Here is a 20,966-nt window from a genome sequence, read left to right on the forward strand (position 1 = left end):
AAAATATAATACAAGATTTTGTAGCATGCTTTACCTGCAGCATGTATGCTTCCCATCTTTTAAAAATCTGGCGGGTAATACCTGGTATCGGTATCTCTGGTTTCGGTGTCAGCAATGGCGCTTTGGAAAAGAGTGTTTGCCAGGAGTGATTTAGAAGTAGTGTGATCAAGGGGTAGGAAGGCATCAGATAGCAATGGACTTGATATTAGGTAGTGTGACGATATGGAAAATTTGAAGGGATGGTGTTGACTGTGTTAGTGAATTTCGAGTGAGGATAGGATGCTTGTAGGGGGAGATCGAGGCACTGAGAGGGGAAATGGAAGGTATGAAAAATACAATGGAACCATGTGAAAGGAGAGATTAGTAGATTTGAAAGGTTGACGGATGCGAAACAAACAAATGAGTGTGAGAGAAGGTTATGGAAGAATGAGAGAAAAGTGACACACCACAGGAAGAGAGGGAATGAAAGTCAAGAAAGTACAGGAGCAAGGGAAAGCAAGATGAGAGGAAGGAGGTAAAAGTTGAAGGAGAGTGAGAGGAATGAGGTGAGCAAAGAATGAGCTTATTTCTGAGGGAGTGATTTGTGCAGATTCAGTAATTTGTGGTGTTAAATAGAATATTAGGTGGGGGGGGGATGATTGTCTGAAGGAACGATAGGGTGTGTACATGGCAGTAAAGTGTGATGAGAACATCCATAATATGATAGTGATGGTTGGTACAAATGATATGAGAGGTGGTGTGAATCGGGTAGTGAAAGATTTGAGGCTATTTTTATTATTATTATTATTATTTGACACCTCTATGGAGTCCAAAGACTCATCGAGGGAGAGTGTGCCAACAGTCGAACGATTGAATCCTTTCCAACTACTAACTGCGCTCAAACTTGCTTAACTTTTTGCATGAGCCATTAGTAGCAGAGGCTCTACTAATCGACCAACCTTTGCTGGAACTGTGCAGCAGAAAAAAGTGCAAGAGAGAAGATAGTGAGTGTCTTACCCAGATATGATATTGAATTGTGAAGAGTCTAACAGATAAGCTTAGATGTTGAGGGTTATTCATAACTTATTTTTAATGATATTAACAATACCAAACATACTATTTTTTATAAAAAAACTTGTTTATTAACTTGCTGATATTTCACTGTTTCACTTACTGTTTTATATACATGCTGTGTTGTGCTCTGAAGATGCTGATTTGAAAATCAGCAAAATATAAGCAAGTTAATAAACATCTTTTTTATAGAATAGTTTGTTTGGTGTTGTTAATATGATTAAAAATAAGTTATGAATTGTGGTGAGGAGAAACAATTATGAATAGCATGCTAGCTATGATGTGCTGAAAGAGAGGTATGGAATATGTGGATGCTTGGAGTGCATTTGAGAATAAAAGAAAGCTTTATACAAGAGATTAACTACTTGTGAGCATTGAAGGGTGTAGGCATCTGGAGAAATAGTTGCTCATGGGGGCAGGTGAGAGTGTTCATGCAGAGAAGCTTGAGTTGTTAGGGTGGATGGTAGCAGAGGTGGCCTCATGTGGATAGTCAGTTGGGAGATGAGAGAATATATAGTATATTATATACCATATTTATGGATACATAAATGGTGACAGTGCATTGATGTTTCTGTAGACAAATACCAGGAATAAAGGAAGTAAATTGGTGGCAATAATAGCCTTGCCTTTCCAAAGATTATTGGAATTTGTGAAATGTGATTTACAGAAGATGCCTTGATAGGAATAAAAGTGTATAACATATTTCAGCACAATAGGAAGGATAAATAGAGTTTAGGCTTGTTGCTTATGTTAAGTGATGAGTTGAGTCTGCTCAGAGTGAAGAATTTGGAAGGAAATGGCACCAATAGTTTTGAAAATGTACGGTGGAAGATGGAGGTGGGCAAGACAAAATATTTAGTGGGATGTTTCTATAGGCCAGGGAACACAGGATAATGAGCAGGAAATGTTTCAGGCAGGTCAGTTTGATGAGAACAAAGCATGTTCCTTCATTATTATGGGAGGTTTTAACTATAGCAGTATAAATTAATCAGAGGAAGCAGCATACAACAGTAGCAGCAGTAAGGGAATGGAATTTCTGGAATTCTTGAGAGGGGGAATGTCTCAGGCAACATGTAGTAGAGGGAACACAAGGGTCAAGAGTTTGGATTTGATACTTGCATCGGAGGAGCTGATTGTAATGGAGATGTCAGTCTTGCCTCCATTGGTGAGAATGACTATGCAGGCTTGACTTGTATACTGAATAGACATACAGAAGTTTCAAGGAGAAAGGAATTTATGTGGAATTATAAGGCAGGTGACTATAATAATCTCAGAAATCAACTTGAGACAGTTCCACAGAAGAATTGCAAGTGAGAAATATCAGCAGTGCAATGGGGCTGGTAAAGAAATATTCATCAACAGTAATGGCAAATAGTATTCCTCAAGTGAAAAATATTAAACAATTTAGCATAAAGTAAAACTTTGGGTTGTTGCTATACTCATCCTTTGTTCTGCACAGAGCAAGAGGAATTGGGATTTATCACTCATGTGAACTTTGTTCCAGTCGTCTGGTGTTCATGCTGATGTTCCTTCCCTCATCTTAGTACTTATTTCGTTGAAGAGACTTTTGTCTCTTCAACATTAAGCTACTCCATTAAGGTACATTAAGCTACAACATTGAAGTATATTAAACTACTCACAGTCCTCAGTTGTACTGTACAGTAAGTTGACCAATTTTAGCATCTTGAGGCAATTTCTCATGCTGTATCTGATCGATGAATACATTGATCAAATACATCTAGCCATGTATCTGACATTGATATGCTCAGATATTATTCCATTCCCTAAGACACTGTTGTATACATGGCCATTCCTAGTAGAGCAGCTGTTTCTAAGATACTTTTGTCAGCCCATCTTGTTCTCACTGTTATCCTCCTGAATCACTTAAGGCATGACCTTTTATTTTCTCTCTCTCTCACAAAACACACACACACACATAGAACCATCTGAAGCCTAACTCAATGGAAGCGTCACTTCTAGAAACAAGCAGGAAAACTGTAAATACATTATCTTCTTTGTACCTTAGAAAACATAGCAGTTCAATAGGAAAGCTATAACACCAAAACTTTAAGTAATTAAGATGGTGGCACGAGACGAATTAGAGTTTGAAAAAGCCCTAGATTTGCTGAGTAACGTAGTCGAAGTAAGCGTCAATTTAAGGAATGATTTTAAAAAGCCATAGTAACTGCAGTAAGCGAACTAACGAAAGTATTTCAATAAAATGAAATACAAAACTAAAGTATCAATAGAACTACAGACTGCTACAAGCAACCAGGAACAGGCTAACTTAGCTATTATTATTATTATTATTATTATTAAACAAGACCTCATGGAGTCAAAGACTCATCTAGGAGGTCCTTTTATCTCACACACATCTCATCATACCGGGTCTTAAACACATTCAAACTCCTTGCAGACACCACACTCTCAGGCAAGGCATTCCAATCATTCACAACTCTGCACGAAAAAAACCTGCCTCTCACTCCCCTACTCACACCCTCTTTATACAGTTTCCAGGGATGACCTCTGGTTCTCCCCTGATCTCCCACTATTCGCTGTAGAACTTCTCCACCATTGATCCTATAGCAACCCCTTACCAACTTATAGGTCTCTATCATATCTCCCCTCTTCCTTCTCTCCACTAGTCTCTGCAAATTACATCTTTTCAATCTTTCCTCATACTCGACATTCCAGAGGTCAGAAACTACCTTTGTCAGTCGCCTTTGGACCCTTTCCAACATCTCTTCATCCTTCTGAAAACCAGGTGACCAAATCTGGGCACAATAGTCCATGTGTGGCCTAATCAAAGCCTTATACTATACTCGCATGTCATTAAAAACAATGCTAAAAACAAAGATGAATCTGAAACAACCCATGCTATAAACTAATAGTGAAACTGATAGCTCAATTAATCAGTGAGGAAACTAAAAAATATCATTAAAAAAAAAAAATCAAAATCGGAATCACAAAAATGAAAAGAATTAATAACGGAGGAGTCTTAATTGAATCCAAAGAAAAGACCGAGAAAGACCAAAGAAAATTCGATATAGATTTGTTACATAATGAAATCACGAAGGAATGCAAAGACAGTTAGTAGAAAATCCCAGTAGGAAATATCTTCCAAGACTAATTATATATGACATTCCCAGTGAAATTGATACGAACAATGCAATTGACTCAAACCACATGCAGAATGAAGAACTCTGCAGTACCGATACAAAGTTGACACAAAAATTCATCATGACAAAGAAAAAAACGAACAAGAGAAACTTAATTATTGAAGTCGATCCAATGGTGAGGAACAAATTACTAAAAACATTCAGAGGTGCTTTAACTGCAATAAATTCCACCATCACACAAGACTGCAGGAGGAAAACCACCTGTCCATTCTGCTCTAAAGAACATAAGTTCAGCGAGTGCCCACGAAATAAGTCAGAGATGAACCTCATAAACTGCCAAAATCACAACAATCATGCCCAAACCAAAAACAACTGCAAACACATGGCACTAAGCAAAGACTGCCTGACATACAACTACTATAGACAGCTCAAAATTCAAAACATAGATTATGGAAAGCAATAATAGAGCTAGCAGAAACAGCACTACATTCCTGGCATGCCTTCAAATAAATCTTCAACGCTCCATAAAGGCTGTAAATAACTTAACAGAACTCATAAATAGAAAAAATATGGGACTAGCATTAATACAAGAACCCTACAACAACAAAATAGGCGGCTTTTCAAGTAATTATAAAACATTTTGCCAAGGATCAGAAAGAAAGAGAGCTGCAATGCTCGTAGTAAACTCTGAAGTCAAGGAAATATTAATTACTTAGCACAGCAACGAGGAGTCGGTACTTATCGAAATTACGTACAGAGGAATTAAAACTTTTCCTGCATGTATCTCGATTATCACACGGACATAAAACACGACTTAGAAAAAATGAACAACATCATGGATTTTACCACCAATCACAGCCTAATACTTGGAATAGATAGCAACGCCCATTCGATATTACGGTTTAATGAAAACACAAACAATAGAAGTAAAAATTTGGAAGAGTTCATAGCATTAAATTCCCTACACATACTCAATGACGACTGTAACACTCCATCATTCGAAAATACCAGAGGAAGCAGCTTCATCAATCTAACAATGCCATTTTACCCCGGTTTTTGAATGGAAATACAAAGAAGAGGAAAGCTGTTCTAACCATTGCATAATAAGTTTCATTATCAGTAACAAAAATTTAAACGGAGTAGACAACACAAACCATCATTAACATCAAATACTTCACCAATAAAACCAACCTAGAGAAATTTATAAAAGCATTAAAAAGAGAATTTTCACACCTAATCTCAGAACATCACTTTAATATGAACAGCAAACAACAGCTCAGCTTAGACAAAAACCTAGTCATCTGGGCATTAACACAACCTGATATAGACTTTCTTGCTTCTGCACTTTCATCAGGTCTGACCAAACACTCAGAACAACCAACAAGCTAAACATCGATGGAAGAAAATCGGTACCTTGATGGAACAACGAACTAACAGTCCTAAGAAAACGTGTCAATGCACTCAGATGACTATACCAATAACCGAGATTTAAGAGAGAGCAGAAGACAGAACTACTATAAAGCCAAATACAGCTATCAGTCCAAAATTGCAAACACATAAACAGAATCATGGAAAAAAACTTTGTACAGTTTCAACCGTATCGAATCCTTGGAATTGCATATATAAATTAGCAGCAAGCAAGAACAAGACAACACTTATACTATCAAGAAAACAGACAGCACCTACACTAAAAATTTAGCAGAAACTGCAGCTATTATGATAGAGAAGTTTATTCCCAATGACAATGAAGAAACAGATATAGACACTCCTGATGATGACTTATTTGCAACTAATGAAATCGAGTCAGTATTAAGATCAGTGGATCCAAGAAAAGCCTGGAGAAGAAGATACCTAATATTGGATGCCTAATATTGAATAGGCACCTAAGTCTGCTGTGATTATTTGTCTTGTAGTTCCATATTGTTTTTTTTTTTATTATTTATTACCAACATTAGACATGCATGGATTAAAACGATTCATCACAAACATTTCCTACTATCACACAGAATGCACATCAAACTGTAACCTGATTCACCATTTTTGTAACTACACTGAGACAGTGCATTCCATTCATTAACCACTCTCCATGCAAAAAAAAAAAAAAACTACTCCTTTTTGCCTTACACCCTCCTTATACTACTTCAGGAACAGTTCCTTGTTTCACCCATTTCTCCCTACACAGCTAGTTGAGTGTTTTGGTGTAAAGTTTACTTTTCATCAAAAAATAACAAGTATATTTTTGTGCTCTGAAATCCATGAAAATATCAGTGACTTCATAATTTATTTTATTTTGTTCTGTAGGTGGTGTTACTCATACTCTCAAAACACAGTTATGAAGAATTTCTTGCTCATTGTGAGACTCATTCGAGGCTTGAAGCTGCTGGTAAAAAAATTACCTGCATATTTTGTCTCTGGAGTAACCCACCCACAGTTCACATCACCTGTGACTCACCAACCTTTCATAGGTTGGTGAGTCACAGGTGATGGATAGGTCGCATGAAAAATAAAAGATACATATATACATGCTGAATTTTTTTATGCGACTCCCTCCCATGAAAGATACATTAATATCATGAGTGAGCTAAGTTTTTTTTTCTATTATTATTAATTTGATATTATTTTTATTTATTTATTTGTCTTATTATTATTTTTAGATATTCATTTATTTTTTACATAATCCAGAACCCATTCTCTAGAAACCAAATAATCGAACTTTTTGCAAGCCATTTCAACCCCTAGTAAGCAGGACACTGGTCTGACACTCGACAGTGATATTCATCTCTCATATAAAAACAATCACAAACATCCACCACAGGTGGATGTTTGTGATTGGTCAGAGAGCAGATACCCAAACCACTATGCCAACCAGGCTGCCAAAATTGAAGAAGGCTGGACATTTGTATATTGTAAAATGTCATGATACATTATATATGTAGCTTTCCTTTATTCTTTACAACTTTTCTGCTCCTATCTTCCACATCTCTGTACCTGTAAATATATCATTATCAGCATGAAGGCTTATTTTCTGCATACTGAAAGAAAAAGTAAGGAAACAATAGTAGACAATCTTAAAAAGTTGCATTGCACAACTATTATTTTACTAATGCCATTCATTATCACAGTAGTTACTGTAGATGTAATTTTGTTTTGCTCAAGTATGCTATTAAAATGGCCCTGCTAAAACCAAAATTGAAATGATATGGATGTTTTAAGAGATCCTTAATGCCAAATTTCATTAAATTCCATCTCTTATCATTTCATATTGTTTTACCATTCAAAATAGTTTTCTTATTTTTCACAAAATGGAAAAAAAAAATCATTAAGCAGTCTTGCACCGAGGACTGAAATTTGATGTAAATTGCATTTATGCACATCACACAGGCCCTTATAACTGTATTATAAACAATGTACTTTGGAAAAATTTATAGTCGAATTTTCTATTGTTTATATTTTTTATCAATTTTGTTAGAAAGATCATATCTGGGACATATCTATAGTATTAAAATAGGACTTTTAAATCTTAGAGAATAATTGTAGGTGTTGAAGAAAATAGCGATTTAGCTTGAGAGACATGTGATAATGTTTGCAAGGTTGGAAAAAATAAAACTCCATGGTGGACTTCGGAAGTGTGTAAAAGTATCTAAACAAAAGTCATTGGAAGACTTCAGTAAGAATCTAGAAGATAAATGTCTGGAAGGTGGGAAAATTTTATGGAGGCTATTGAATTAGAAATGGAGAAAAGAGTGCTGTAAAAGGCATAAAAGATGATGAAAATGACATGAAAACTGAAGACATTCTGCATGTCTGTTTAATGGTGATGATAATGAAGAGCTCTGAAATTTATTTATTTTTAAGTTGGTTAATTGTTTGAAACTGCAACTAAGGCTACAAGGTACTGTGTTACATTTGTTGTTAACCCTTTAACTGCTGATTTTATATTTTACTGACATTGTCCCATGTGCTGAATTAATTTTGAAAAAATTTATAAATAAAATCAATTAAAATTCTTACTGAAGTAAGAAGTCTCGACAGCATCATACATTCTTGATATATACTTGTTCATTCACAAAAATGGCAATAATACTGTTTTATAAAATTTGCATAATCAAGAGTGTCCACTTGATTATGCAAATTACACATTAATTTATGTAGAATCACCAGGATCTTCTTCATCTGAAGTACACAACTCACTTAACTCTGACAATTCTTCTCCTGACTCATTTGTTGTTAACAATTCAATTCGATCATCATTAAGATAATGCAGATATTTACTGGTAGATGCCATATTGTGACATCCCAGAAATCCTCGCAGTCACGTGGTTTATGCATCGTGCTGCATATTGTTATTATTATTCGTGACACCTCCAAGGAGTCCGAAGACTCATCGTGGGAGGACACCTACTGTACAACTCTCAGTCTCCACCCGAACCTCTACTACCAATCATCCACATTAACGCCATCTACTTCCCTCCACCACAACTAAAATTTTTTGTCTGTAAATTGCGTGTGTTTTGAAGGGCCGATTTTTCTGTATGCGGGATGAAAAACCCAAGTTTCTGGGAGAAGAAACCCTGTTAACTCCGTATGAGATCGGCTAACTCACCTTCGATTGAAAAAGTCCATATATAAAGATTTCTCCCGTCACAACGTGAATCGAACTTAAGCCTTTTCCAAACGAAGGGCACAATGTACTGTCGTTTTTCCAATTGCGCTACATAGGTGCTTAATATGATTAGTTGCACCAGTTCAAATTTTTCTCTTTAGATGTCATACAACCCAAGTCAAATAAACTTCAATTGGTTGGCAATAGATGGAGGAACCTACCTGCAAAGTTTGAATATCTTACGACAATTCTTTCAATACTAAAAAATTGTCTGAATATGGGAGGTGCGCCAACCGTACATATACGACTCAGCAGAGCAGATGCGTATTTCTGAGCCCGTAATAATATGTTCTCAGCAGTTAAAGGGTTAATTATGTATATTCTTCTGGCAGATTTGTGTTATTTTGTGAGGGGAAAAAAAAACACTTACCTCCTTATGAGACCAGCTAACTTACTTGCTTTCATTTGAAAAGCCCTTCACATACTTAACTGGATTTGAACCCAGCTTTCCATCCAGAGATGATCATTACAGACTAAGATAGGAGACCCCTATTAAAGGGGAGAAAAAATATATATATATCAATATGTAGATCTATGTTGATAACTTGGACCCATTTTTGGCATATGTAATTTAGACATATATAGTTTTTGTGCCTAATTTTGTCCCTACACGTGATTTAGTTAAAATGACTATCTAAATATTGATAGAGATCAGTACCAAATTGAATTAAATTTAATTACACCCAGTATTTTGCAGAATTCTTACTATCAGGTTAAATCACTTTGAACTGATAGTCATAATACTCCAACTGAGCCATGTGGGCATATTCTAGTGTACATCCTAAATTCAAAATTTTAATAAATTTCAACAAGCCAGAATGAAGTTATAATTTTAATGCATGTTATTCACTTTGCATCCATCAAATAGCCTCATTGAAACAAAAATTGATATGATTCAAAAAATTTTTTGTAAGGATTCAAAGTACTAAGTTTTGCAACCTCTGTAATGAAGTCAGTAGCCTTCAGTCAAAGAGAACTGGGTTCAATTCCCATCTTTAATGCAAGCAACTTTAATCCAACTTTTCCGGCACTTAACTACTACTCATAAAATATTAATTAGTCTATAATTAGTATTCCGTTATATAATGGTGCTTCTTTTATGTAATGGAATTATCTTGCTGTTTACTCTACCAGTGCTGAAACTCAAATTAAACATTTAGAGATGCTGCAAATTCTCTTTCACGAGCTGATATTCCATCCTGTCCCATGGCTATATCCACATTGAGATTTCTTAATATTCTAAACACCACCAGTTCATCTACTTCTGTACTCATATCTATCCTTGATGCATCACTCCGATAAAGTTCTTTATCTGAGTGACGATACTTGCAAAGTGATCATACAGTAATTCAGCTGTTTCTTCTACTTCTGTAGTGGTATTTATCTGCCATACTTTCATTCCTGAAGTCTTCAAATCACTGGTAACTATGAACTCAACTACTGATGATGAGACATGCTGTTACTGATTTTGAAAGATAGTTAAGGGCTGAAAGAAATTCATCTATTCTTTTGGGGAAAGAAAGAAAGATGTTAAGGATTTATTTCTATTTACTAGTACAAACTTTTTTTTTGTAACAACCTATATTTTCTTCATAGCTTTAGCCCTCTGTTTTACTATAGCGAAATTAACTGTTTTCTATAAATTTTGTTATTATTATTATTTACACGGGTATCTCTGTGGAGTCAAAATCCTCATCATGAGAGACCCACACTACCTACTATTCACACAATACCTATCATTCATCTCCTTATTCACTATTGTGGTGCTCACAACCGGAAATCCATTCCACTCATTCACCACTCCAAGTAAAGAAAGCTAGTCTGCACACCCTTACTAGACAACTTCCAAGTGACTCCTTGTTTTTCCCCTACTCCCCCATGTGTTGAAAATTTTCCTTTGTCAATCTTATAGAATCTCTTTAGTAACTTATGTTTCCATAATATCCCTTCTCCTCCACCTGTCAGCTAAACTCTGCAATTCACACACCCTCAGTCTGTCCTCATAGGGAACATTCCACAGACCTGCCACCAGCTTGATCACTTATCTCTGAATCCGCTCCACCACATCCGAATCTCCGAGAAATGCAGGTAACTAAATTTGTGCACAGTAGTCAACATGTGGCCAAAACATAGCCTTATATAGAGAGAGATAATAACTTTCCTTTCTTTACTTGTCAACGTGTTCTTCAACATCCAAGTAATCCTCTCAGCTATCTTGCCGACCCTTGGAATGTGTCCTCTGAATTTCATATCTATATCCACCATCACCTTCAGATCCCTTGCTTCATCAGTATGATACAGAGTACGTAATCTTTTTATCTTGAAGTTCATTACCTTACATTTTGCAACATTATATTGCCAACCATTGTCCTTTGCCCACATTGCCAATTTATTTAAATCATCCTGCAGGATAACTACTTCACCTTTTTCAACTCTTTCCCTACCTTTGCATCAGTAGCAAACAATTGAATATCTCCTCATTAAATCTTTTCTTATAGTATTAATATATAAATTAAAGAGAGTGTCTCTAGTATACTACCCTGAGGTACTCTGTTAGTGACCCTCAGTTGCCTTCATTCCACTCCACCATATGCCACCCTCTGTCTGTCAGCCACCCCTCTATCCATTCCATCAGTCTCATGTCCATTCCCTTTAGTTTCAACTTATCTAATAGTTTTCCATGCAGTGTTTTGTCAAATGCTTTATCAAAGTCGCAGTATCATGGTATAGCCTCCTTTATCCAATTCCATTGTCACTTGTAAAACGTGAATAAATCACTGAGGCAGGACCTAACTTTTAGAAAGCCAGCTGCCCCTATAGTATATCATATTCCTACCTACCCATTCTCAGATTTTACTTCTAACCAACTTTTGCAGTAATGCTTCTTCTGTCTTGAAGCCACCTTTATGTAATAGAACTATCTTATCCTCTTTCCACTCTTTTGGAACCTTGCCAGAGCTGAGACTTAGATAAAACAATTTCATCAGAGGCATTGTCAATTCTCTTGCACATTCTCATAGCATATGAGCTGAAATACCGTCCAGGCCCACTGCTGTATTCACATTGATATTTTTCAATATATTGAGCACCTCCAGCTCATCTGATTCAATGCTTACATCAATCTCTGTCACTTCAGTAACTGCAAAGTCACCACCTGGATGATATACCCTTGCAAAGTGATCATCACTTAGTAACTGAACTATTTCTTCTGCTTCTGTTCCTTTCCTACCATCAGCACTGTGTAAAGTTATCTTTCCACAATCATTCTTTCTCTTACTTGCTACATAGTGAAGAAACTCTTTTGGATTTACTTTGGCCTGCTTAGCAAACTTTTTCGCAAAATCTGATTTAGCCTTATGATACTAGTTACCCTTCTTGCTTGTGCTTTATATTGCTCATGGCATGATGATCACCTCATCAGGTTTATATTCCTTCCTCAATGCTTTCTTTTTTTTCAGCCTTATTTTATATTTTTATATTGCCGGCCTGGTTTGCCAAGTGGTTAGTGTATCTGCTCTCCAGCCAAAAGGCTGCAGGTTTGAATCCAAACATGGGCATGGATGTTTGTAATTGTCTGTGAAAATACTAGTGATGGTGGTGGGCGGTAGATGGCATTGGTGTAGATGATGATGACGGTAGTTGCGATTCATTGTGGTTAGTGTATTGAGTGGTGGAGACAGAGAGGGTTCCCTCCTTCGACGAGTCTTTGGACTCCCTGGAGGTGTCATGTAAGAATAATAATAGTAATAATATTGCTACTCATCCGTTTAACCTCTACTCAGTTTATCCTCCTGACCGTGGGTAGGCATTCTGATATTGCCTTGCTGAAACTATCCCTGGCCCACTTCCCATGAACTAATGATATTCATTCCATGTAGCTTCTTATGCCATTTCACTGCTCCAAGTTGACATCTTAGTTTGTCATAATTGCCAACATTATGTCAGGCTTTGTAGTTCCATTTAAACCCTTTCTTGACTTGAAAATTCTGCATGTTGAATAACCTCCCAGAACAAGACTGCATGTTCACTTCCCCCCAATCGGAGGCAGAGTTGCTACTGCCTCTGAGCACCAGAAGATCTATATACTGTAGTTATATATAGATCTTCTGGTGCTCTTAGCAGATCCAATATTCTTAAACCCTTTGCCCCCTCAATCACTTGCTGTTTCAGGTATTATCCCTTAGTCGTCGTCATCATATCCCCACATGTCTTGAGAGCACAGAGGTCTGACATACATCAGTTTACATGCCAAAGTTAACCCTGTGAGAATGGCCAGTCATCAGCAAAGTGGCAACAGCATCGAACGATTGATTCCCTTCCAACTACTAACCGCACTCAGACTTGCTTAACTTTTTGCATGAGCCATTAGTAGCAGAGGCTCTACCAATTGACCAGCCTTTGCTGGCATTATCCCTTAGTAACTACGTAGGCTGTTCAATAAGTAATAAGACTATATTTATACAGAAAACAGATTACCTTTAATCCTCATCATTTACATGGTCTTTTTCAAAGTAACTACTGTGAGACGCGATGCATTTGTCGCAACATTGCATCCACTTAAACACATGTGAGAGTCCTTTTTTTGAGAGTTCTTTCAAAACTGCCTCCGCAACTTTTACACATGTTTTGTTGCTTTCTAAATGGCAGCCTCTTAGTGGTTTCTTGAGCTGAGGTAACAGCCAGAAATTGCACGGTGCGAGATCAGGACTATATGGAGGGTGTGGTAGGATATCTGTGTTGTTCTTCTGCAATACGTCCACTACACAGCCAGCAATATGTGGCCTTGCATTATCGTGGTGCAATAAGAAGCCATTCTTCAGCAATGGATGCTTTCTTTTGACGTGCTTGATGATAATAGCTGCTGTGTTGATCATTGTCTCTCTGATGGACGTTGAAGGTCTTCCCTCACGTTCAAGATCTTCCACATTTTGCCTTCCTCCCTTAAAAGTTTTATGCCAGTGAAAAACACTTGCCCTCGACATTGCTTCATCGTGGAAAGCTTCGCATATCATGTTAAAAGTGTCCGATTCCCATTTTTGCAAACGCACACAAAATTTAATCGCATAACGCTGTTCCAAGGATGCATCCATTTCGAAGACTGGTCACACCTCGTAGGCGCACTGATGAGCACTTGCATTTAGTCATGTGACACTCTGACACATCAGCCCGTATACACCATCTATCAACCTCTTTTGTTAATACATACAGTAACATTTCTTTATTCCACAGAAATTAATATTGTGATGAGTGGTTTTGCCACAGTAAAATTAGTCTTATTACTTATTGAACAGCCCACGTATATTAATTCTATTTCCAATTTGCCATGTGACTTTTCCTCCTTCCAATCTATATCCCCAGTTGAAGTCTCTCATGATAATTGCTCAGCTCCACTTATTGTGCTAATCTGACAACGCATGTCATCCACATCTTCTTCTTCTGGATTCCCAGGTCTCTAGCTGCACCAACAATATATTTTGTTCTGTTGGCTTCTATCTCACACCAGAGTGTCTCAAATGAAACATTTCCCTCAGATCTACCACCAGCTTGGTCACTCGTCTCTGAATCCTTTCCACGCCTTCCAATCCCTGAGAAATGCAGGTGATCAACCTTCAATATACAATCTTCCTTAATTTCTGTTTTTGTTGGTTGAAGTTCTTAATCCATCCATTTGTTCATTGGACATCAACATATGCTGTATGGTCACTCAGATGCTCAATGATGTGCCACACCAGTCCTCGCCATATGGTCCTATTTTTTCTGGAGTATTCAACTCTCTGAAGATCAGTCACTTTATACACACCATCCATCCATCCATCCATCTCATTAACAGTCTAACTGTTTTTCTAGGAACTTTATCTTCTGTTACTGCTTTGAGAAGACCTCTTTCCATCCTTTCAATGTGTCCAAAGTATTTAAAATTTGTTGTATCAATATCCTTAAGGAGCCTTAAAGTGCTGCTCATGCTATATAGTACCGATACTTTGTCTGTTTTTCAGTATACAATATCCTCAACAGCCTTCTGTAACACCACATCTCAAAAGCAGCTATCAGTTTTCTATCAGACTTCTTTAGGTTCCAAGTCTCACATCCATAAGTCACTGGATGTGACTTCCACATCTTTTGGAAAAGTTGTGGAAGACTTTTCCAAAAGAAGTTAGAAAAACAACTGCACCCAAAATTCTCAGCTTTGTTTCTGTGGAGATTAATCCATCCTTCCAGATTTTTGACAAGTCTCTCACTGTTCTTTTAGCCATTCCTAATCTTCTTCTGACATCTTCTGAACAGCAATTCTTCACATTAATAATGGATTCCAGGTACTTGAGCTTGCTGACTTCCTCAATTCTTTCTCCATTAAAGTGCACTGGTTTCTCAGGAGCTTCTCTGTCTGTATTTCTTTTGAGAACCAGAATCTTTGTCTTGCTAGGATTTGAGCTGAAGTCCTCTGTTCTTATTGATCTTATTAACATTGTCAAGAATTTGTCCTAATTCTTCCTTGTCATTACAGAGGAACACTGTATCATCAGTACACCCCAGATTACTGATCAATCTGCCACCTATCCTAATTCCTGTCTTGAGCTCATCCAATTCTACATTCATGATGTCCTTAGTATAAATACTAAACAAGTGAGGAGAAAGTAGGTATCCTTGCCTAACTCCTTTTCCAAAACTTGAAACCAATCAGTTAATCCAACACCTGTTCTTACCATGGCTTTTTGCTCACTGTACAAGTTAGCTATAAACCTAATAGTGTGTTGAGGAAAACCCATTTTTCATTACTTCCCACAGTTTCACATGCTGAACACAGTCAAAAGCTTAGAACAAGCCTATGAAACACATTACCACAGCGAGTTTAAATTCTGTATACTTTTCTATGATCTGTCTAAGGCAAAGGATCTGATCTCTGGTACCCATACCTTTCCTATAACCTGCTTATTACATCATCTCTGCCTCAACTTTGGCCTCAATCCTATTTACAATGATCTTTAATAAAAATCTTGCTTGCATGAGAGATTAAATGAATAGGTCTATAGTTCTTGCAATCCTTTGTGTCTCCCTTCTTATGCAGTGGTATGAAAACTACTACTTCCAAGATTCTAGGCCATGATCCCATAGCCTTGTAATCAATCTATGAAACTCATCCCTCTATCCCCTGTGTCCTTAACTCTACTGGGATCCTATCTGCACCCAGGGTCTTATTGTTGCTAAGTAGTTAACTGCTCTTTCAACCTCATGCCTAATAGAGAAGGCTCCAAATTGAAATTTCCTCATAAGAGGGCTTCTCCAAATTTTCCTTATCCTCTCTACTGTACAGTTCCTCACAGTATTCTTTCTATCTTAAATATAAAGAGCTAATAAGCTTCAGCTAAAGAGCTAATAAGAAGCTTATTAGCTCTTTATATTTAAGTAACTTAATGGTTGCACCTGTTTGGATAACTCGTTCGCAGAGTATATAAGTTCTTTTTGCTATACACTTTGGTATTAGGTCTAGCTACTCACTGATGAAGCCTCAAAAAAGGCTGAAACCGGTCCTGGTAGTGACCTCCCTCCATAATGTAATAACAGCATACATTTCCTAGGAAATGTGTTTTTACATTATGGAAAATACCTAAGAATAGCGATCTGAACTTCCCCCCAGCTTTGCAACGAGTTGCGCGATATTGTACTACGTACTAGGATCACTTGCATTGGCTAACGCTAGTGTCGCCGATACTTTATAGTTTACTATATTCGGCAAGAAACTCTCTGATTCCAATCTTTGAGTTTCTTATTCGGTTTTAAAACTATGTGGGATTTAATATCCCCTTAATTTAAGTAATTCTTTCTATCTGTTTTTCTGTTAGTACTGCTCCATTCCTTTTTTAATGACATTGAATTGGTGTTTAAACTTGTTCTTTAAGTCATGAACTAAATGAAACATCCTTTTATAATTGTGCTTCCTCATCTGAAACTCATATCTCTTCACATTTATTAGTATAAAACTTTTCCTTGTTGTGACCAGATCACTCTTTTGATTTCTCTGTAATCTCTAATATTCTTTAGTCCCTGTGTCTTTTTTTCTCATCTGATGACCAGCCACCTCTTTCAATTAGATCCTATGTTCAATCTGATCTCCATGTATCTTTTGGTGTTCTTTTTGGGCCAAGATACTTTTTAGCTGCATCCTGAATTATAACCTTGACTCTTTCCCAAAGCATTTCAGTTAAGTTCTCCTCACTAGTCTCCAAAAGTTCTCCAGCTACCATTAATAATACCCCTCCTCCTACCCTATATCCTCTTTCATCTCTAAAATGACAATATCTGTTATATTATATCCATGTAACCACATCATTCTGTATCAACCAGGTCTCACTGATGCCACTAATTTTTGGTAAATCCAGCTGACCAATGCCCCAAACTCCTCTTCTTTATTTCTGTTACTGCTGTCATTCATATATATGCATTTCAGCATCCCCTCGAGCCCACAGTTACCCTGTGGGCTCGAGGGGATGCTTCATATTTCATACACTATCATTCACTGCTTCTGGTACATTCTCTACAACACTTCCACAATCTTGCCTTATATTCTTAATATCAGTCACTTCAAATTTTTTGTAGTATCATTATTTATTTTACATTAGGAACTGAATAATTCATAGATTTAGTATTATTTTTACCTTAGGGAACTTAAATCTCATGGTGGAGTGCTGAAATAAGAATAACATCATTTTGTATTGATATAAATACAAATATGTATAATACCAAATTTGTAATATTTTATAGGCAAATTCACTTTATAATGACATGGTTTGTCATGGTTTTGTCTGTGATGTTACAAAAGAAAAACTGACTGAAACTTTGGCTCCTGATTCAGTGAGTATTTCAACACTGATATTTGTTCTGTCTTCTATCCATCCTGAGAAAATGATTTCTGTATTTGAGAATATTTTTCAGGTAAGGACTTTTTAACTTTTTTGAATTTATTATTTCATACTATTTGCTGCCCTTAGAAATAATTATATATCATAATTTTCATTATCACAAACTTCATTATCAGTTATTCATGTATAGAGTAATAGACAGGATATCTGGCTACTCACTAGCCAGCATATAGTACAAATCATTCTGTAACTGTCACTCCGCATGGGATAGTAGCCCACATCCAAGTGACTAATCAGAGCTAAATAGTTTGCAGTGTGTGGCTAATGTAGGAGAGGGAGAAATAGTTATGTATCAAAGATAACAAATAATTTTATTTTACTTTATTTTATTTTATTTTACAAATAAATTTTATGGTCTCCAGCAACTTTTCTTTCATTTCATCCACATCAACGTATCACTTCCCTTTCTTTTATCCATAGGAATAAAATAAAAGTCACATGGAGCGAGATTCGCCAAGTAGAGAGGAGGTGTGGAACAACTTCCATGTTGGTTTTCGTCAAGAACTGTTTGACAGACAAGGGTGTGTATGCTGGGGCATTGTTGGGGTGTAGCAACTAGTCTCTGCTACTCCACATTTCTGGCTGCTTTCATTGCACACTATCACACAGTCTTCTCAAAATATTGAGATAAAAATGTTGGTTCACTGTCTGTCCAGGAGGAACAAATTCTTTGTGTACAATTTCATTCACATCAAAAAAACAAATCAACGTCTTGACATTTGATCAAACTTGACTTGCCTTCTTGGCTCATTTGCATGTTTCCATTGGCTTGATGCTTGTTTTGTTTCTGGTTCATAACCATAGCACCAAGACCAGGGGAGGCCGTGCATAGGCACTGTGGAACTGCAGCACCCCCAATTTCTATCGATATATAAATATATTTATTAATATATTTATATTTGCTTGTAATATTTAATTTTATCATCAACAATCCTATACAATTCTCTTATTTTGTATAAAAAATAATTGATAAAAACCCATCTTGTAGCACTTAGGAGGGCGAAGGATGCTTGCAGCACTGTGTTTACCACATTGTCATATTGCTGTGCGAGCTATTAGCGTAATGCGGCACTGTCCATTGCACAGTTCCACTGATGTTTATATACAGTGTGCACCAGTAGTAGTGTTCGTAGCTGCTAAATTATTTAACAAGGATAAATTAGCTAATTTTTAGAATAAATTGCTTCATGAGAAATAAAATTGACTACTGAAGCATATCCCATGATCAACAAAGAAAAACTTGAAACTGAACTTCGAGTATTCTACAGTAGACCTGACATGCATGATTATTGTAAATTAATTGACTTGTTAAAATTTATAACAAAAAATAATTTAGATTGTGTTCTTAGTGAAATTACTGTATTGATAAAAAAATTCTCTTGACAATTCCTATGACTACATCAGAGCCTGAACGCTGTTTTTCAACATTAAAGAGAATAAAAACATTTCTGAGGAGCACTATGAATCAGGATAGGTTAAATGCACTTGCGATGATTTCAACGAAGAAAAATTCTTCAACAGTCGCACAAACATCAAGGAAAAAGTTATTGTCCTTTATGCTCGAAACAAAACAAAAAGAATGGATTTTATTTTTAAGTAATTTTGAATTATACTAAACTGTATAATTTTATCGATATTAAACAATATTTTTTCATGAAACAAAACAAGAGGAATATTTTATTTTTAAGTAATTTTGAATTACACCAAATTGTATAATTTTATCGATAATAAACAATATTTTTTCACATTTAATTTTTTAAAAATTTTTATCATAATTTTGATTTTTTATTCAAACACGTATACACTGTACTTACAGTGTGTATGTATATTTCGAAAGTTGCAGCATCCCCACGATTTCAAGCCACTGACCAAGACATTCCCATTCACAGCTTTTGAAAGAAAGTTCTAGCCATTTAACAACTTGCTCCCTGAATTTTTTATTTTTTATTTTATTTTTTATTTTATTTATTCTGCAAGGGAGGAGTTACTATTAAAATTTGCTGTCTAGAAACAGCCTGTGAAATCTCTGACAAATTCATCTCTTCAGAAACTTTCTCAATGGTCTTCCGATGAACTTCGTTGAATGTCTGGCATACCTTTTCTATGTTTCATCATTTGTAACTAGAAAATGTGCATGTGCCAAATTCAGATTCCAGTTATTTTTGGGTATACCCCTCATATGTATGTATGTGTGTGTGTGTGTGTGTGTATATATATATATGTATATATATAAATTTCCTGCTTTCTTGTTTGTTGTATTTTGTAGTAATTCTGTAGTAATAAGCCATTTTTTATAGCTTGTTGTAGAAAAGTCAGAGAGTCCTCTCTCCTTGACAGACTTGTTTACAGAATATAAACACCTACAAAATATGTACTGACATTAGTTGTGAACTACATTTGGACCTGTCATTAAATTAAAATCTTTTGGCCAACTTTTCATTTGCTATTCAGCGCTGTTTTCAGTAAAAATAATACACATTTTGAATTTGAATTCAATGACTTACCAATCTGGGTTTTGTATTGTCTGACATTTGTATAAATGTAATTCAAATGTTAGACAGTTGTTATATGAAATCATTCACAGTAAGTTATCATATCATCTGTGGTGAATTTCCATTAATGTAGCATTGTTGTTGTAGGATTTATTTTTTGATATTATATTAGTGCATAAGTTAGTTACAATTACTTAGTGTACATATCAGAAACACAGCTGCAGCTAGTTATCTCATTATCCAAACTATCAAACAAATGTTCAAGGACTATATATGATTTTAGTCTAGTTCATATAATCTGTATAATCTTTTGCACAAAGGAGAATGGATTTCAGTTTATGCATTTTGGGATAAAAGATTACCACCGTGCTCCAGGAAATTGACAAAGTCAGCAATTTGGGACTATTGGTGGATAGGGAGTTCAAATTTAGAAGGCACATAGCAAAAATATACTTTGATGAGCAGAGACAAACAGGTTATTATTCCTCTTTACTGAGTCTTGATAAGATCCCATCTTGACTACTGTATGCAGATCCTGTCACCTGGGTTTCTTGGTGATAAGGAAGAGGTAGTTAGTTTTGATTTTTATGATGCAAAGACATCAAAGATCCTACTGTGCTGGGACACAGGTTACAGCAGTACATATGGTAAACGGTTAATAGGACAATCACACATCCATGCCCCTAGCTGGATTTGAACTTGCAGCCTCTTGGCTAGAGAGCGG

At 36.1% G+C, this 20,966-nt stretch overlaps 1 protein-coding gene across 1 annotated transcript in view; it reads left to right on the forward strand.

Moving 5' to 3' along the window:
* Window positions 1-20,966, forward strand: part of LOC150094495 (tRNA N(3)-cytidine methyltransferase METTL6) — a 90,028-nt gene that overhangs the window by 23,294 nt on the left and 45,768 nt on the right. The window contains exon 3 of the mRNA XM_090412119.1: window positions 17,593-17,763. Within this exon, the coding sequence (XP_090268245.1) occupies window positions 17,593-17,763 (171 nt within the window). The remainder of the gene's footprint in view (window positions 1-17,592; window positions 17,764-20,966) is intronic.

This window comes from Typopeltis vanoorti, chromosome 22 (assembly GCF_054136105.1).
Source record: "Typopeltis vanoorti isolate ZY-2024b chromosome 22, IOZ_Tvanoo_1.0, whole genome shotgun sequence".
NCBI classification, from domain to species: Eukaryota; Metazoa; Arthropoda; class Arachnida; order Uropygi; family Thelyphonidae; genus Typopeltis; species Typopeltis vanoorti.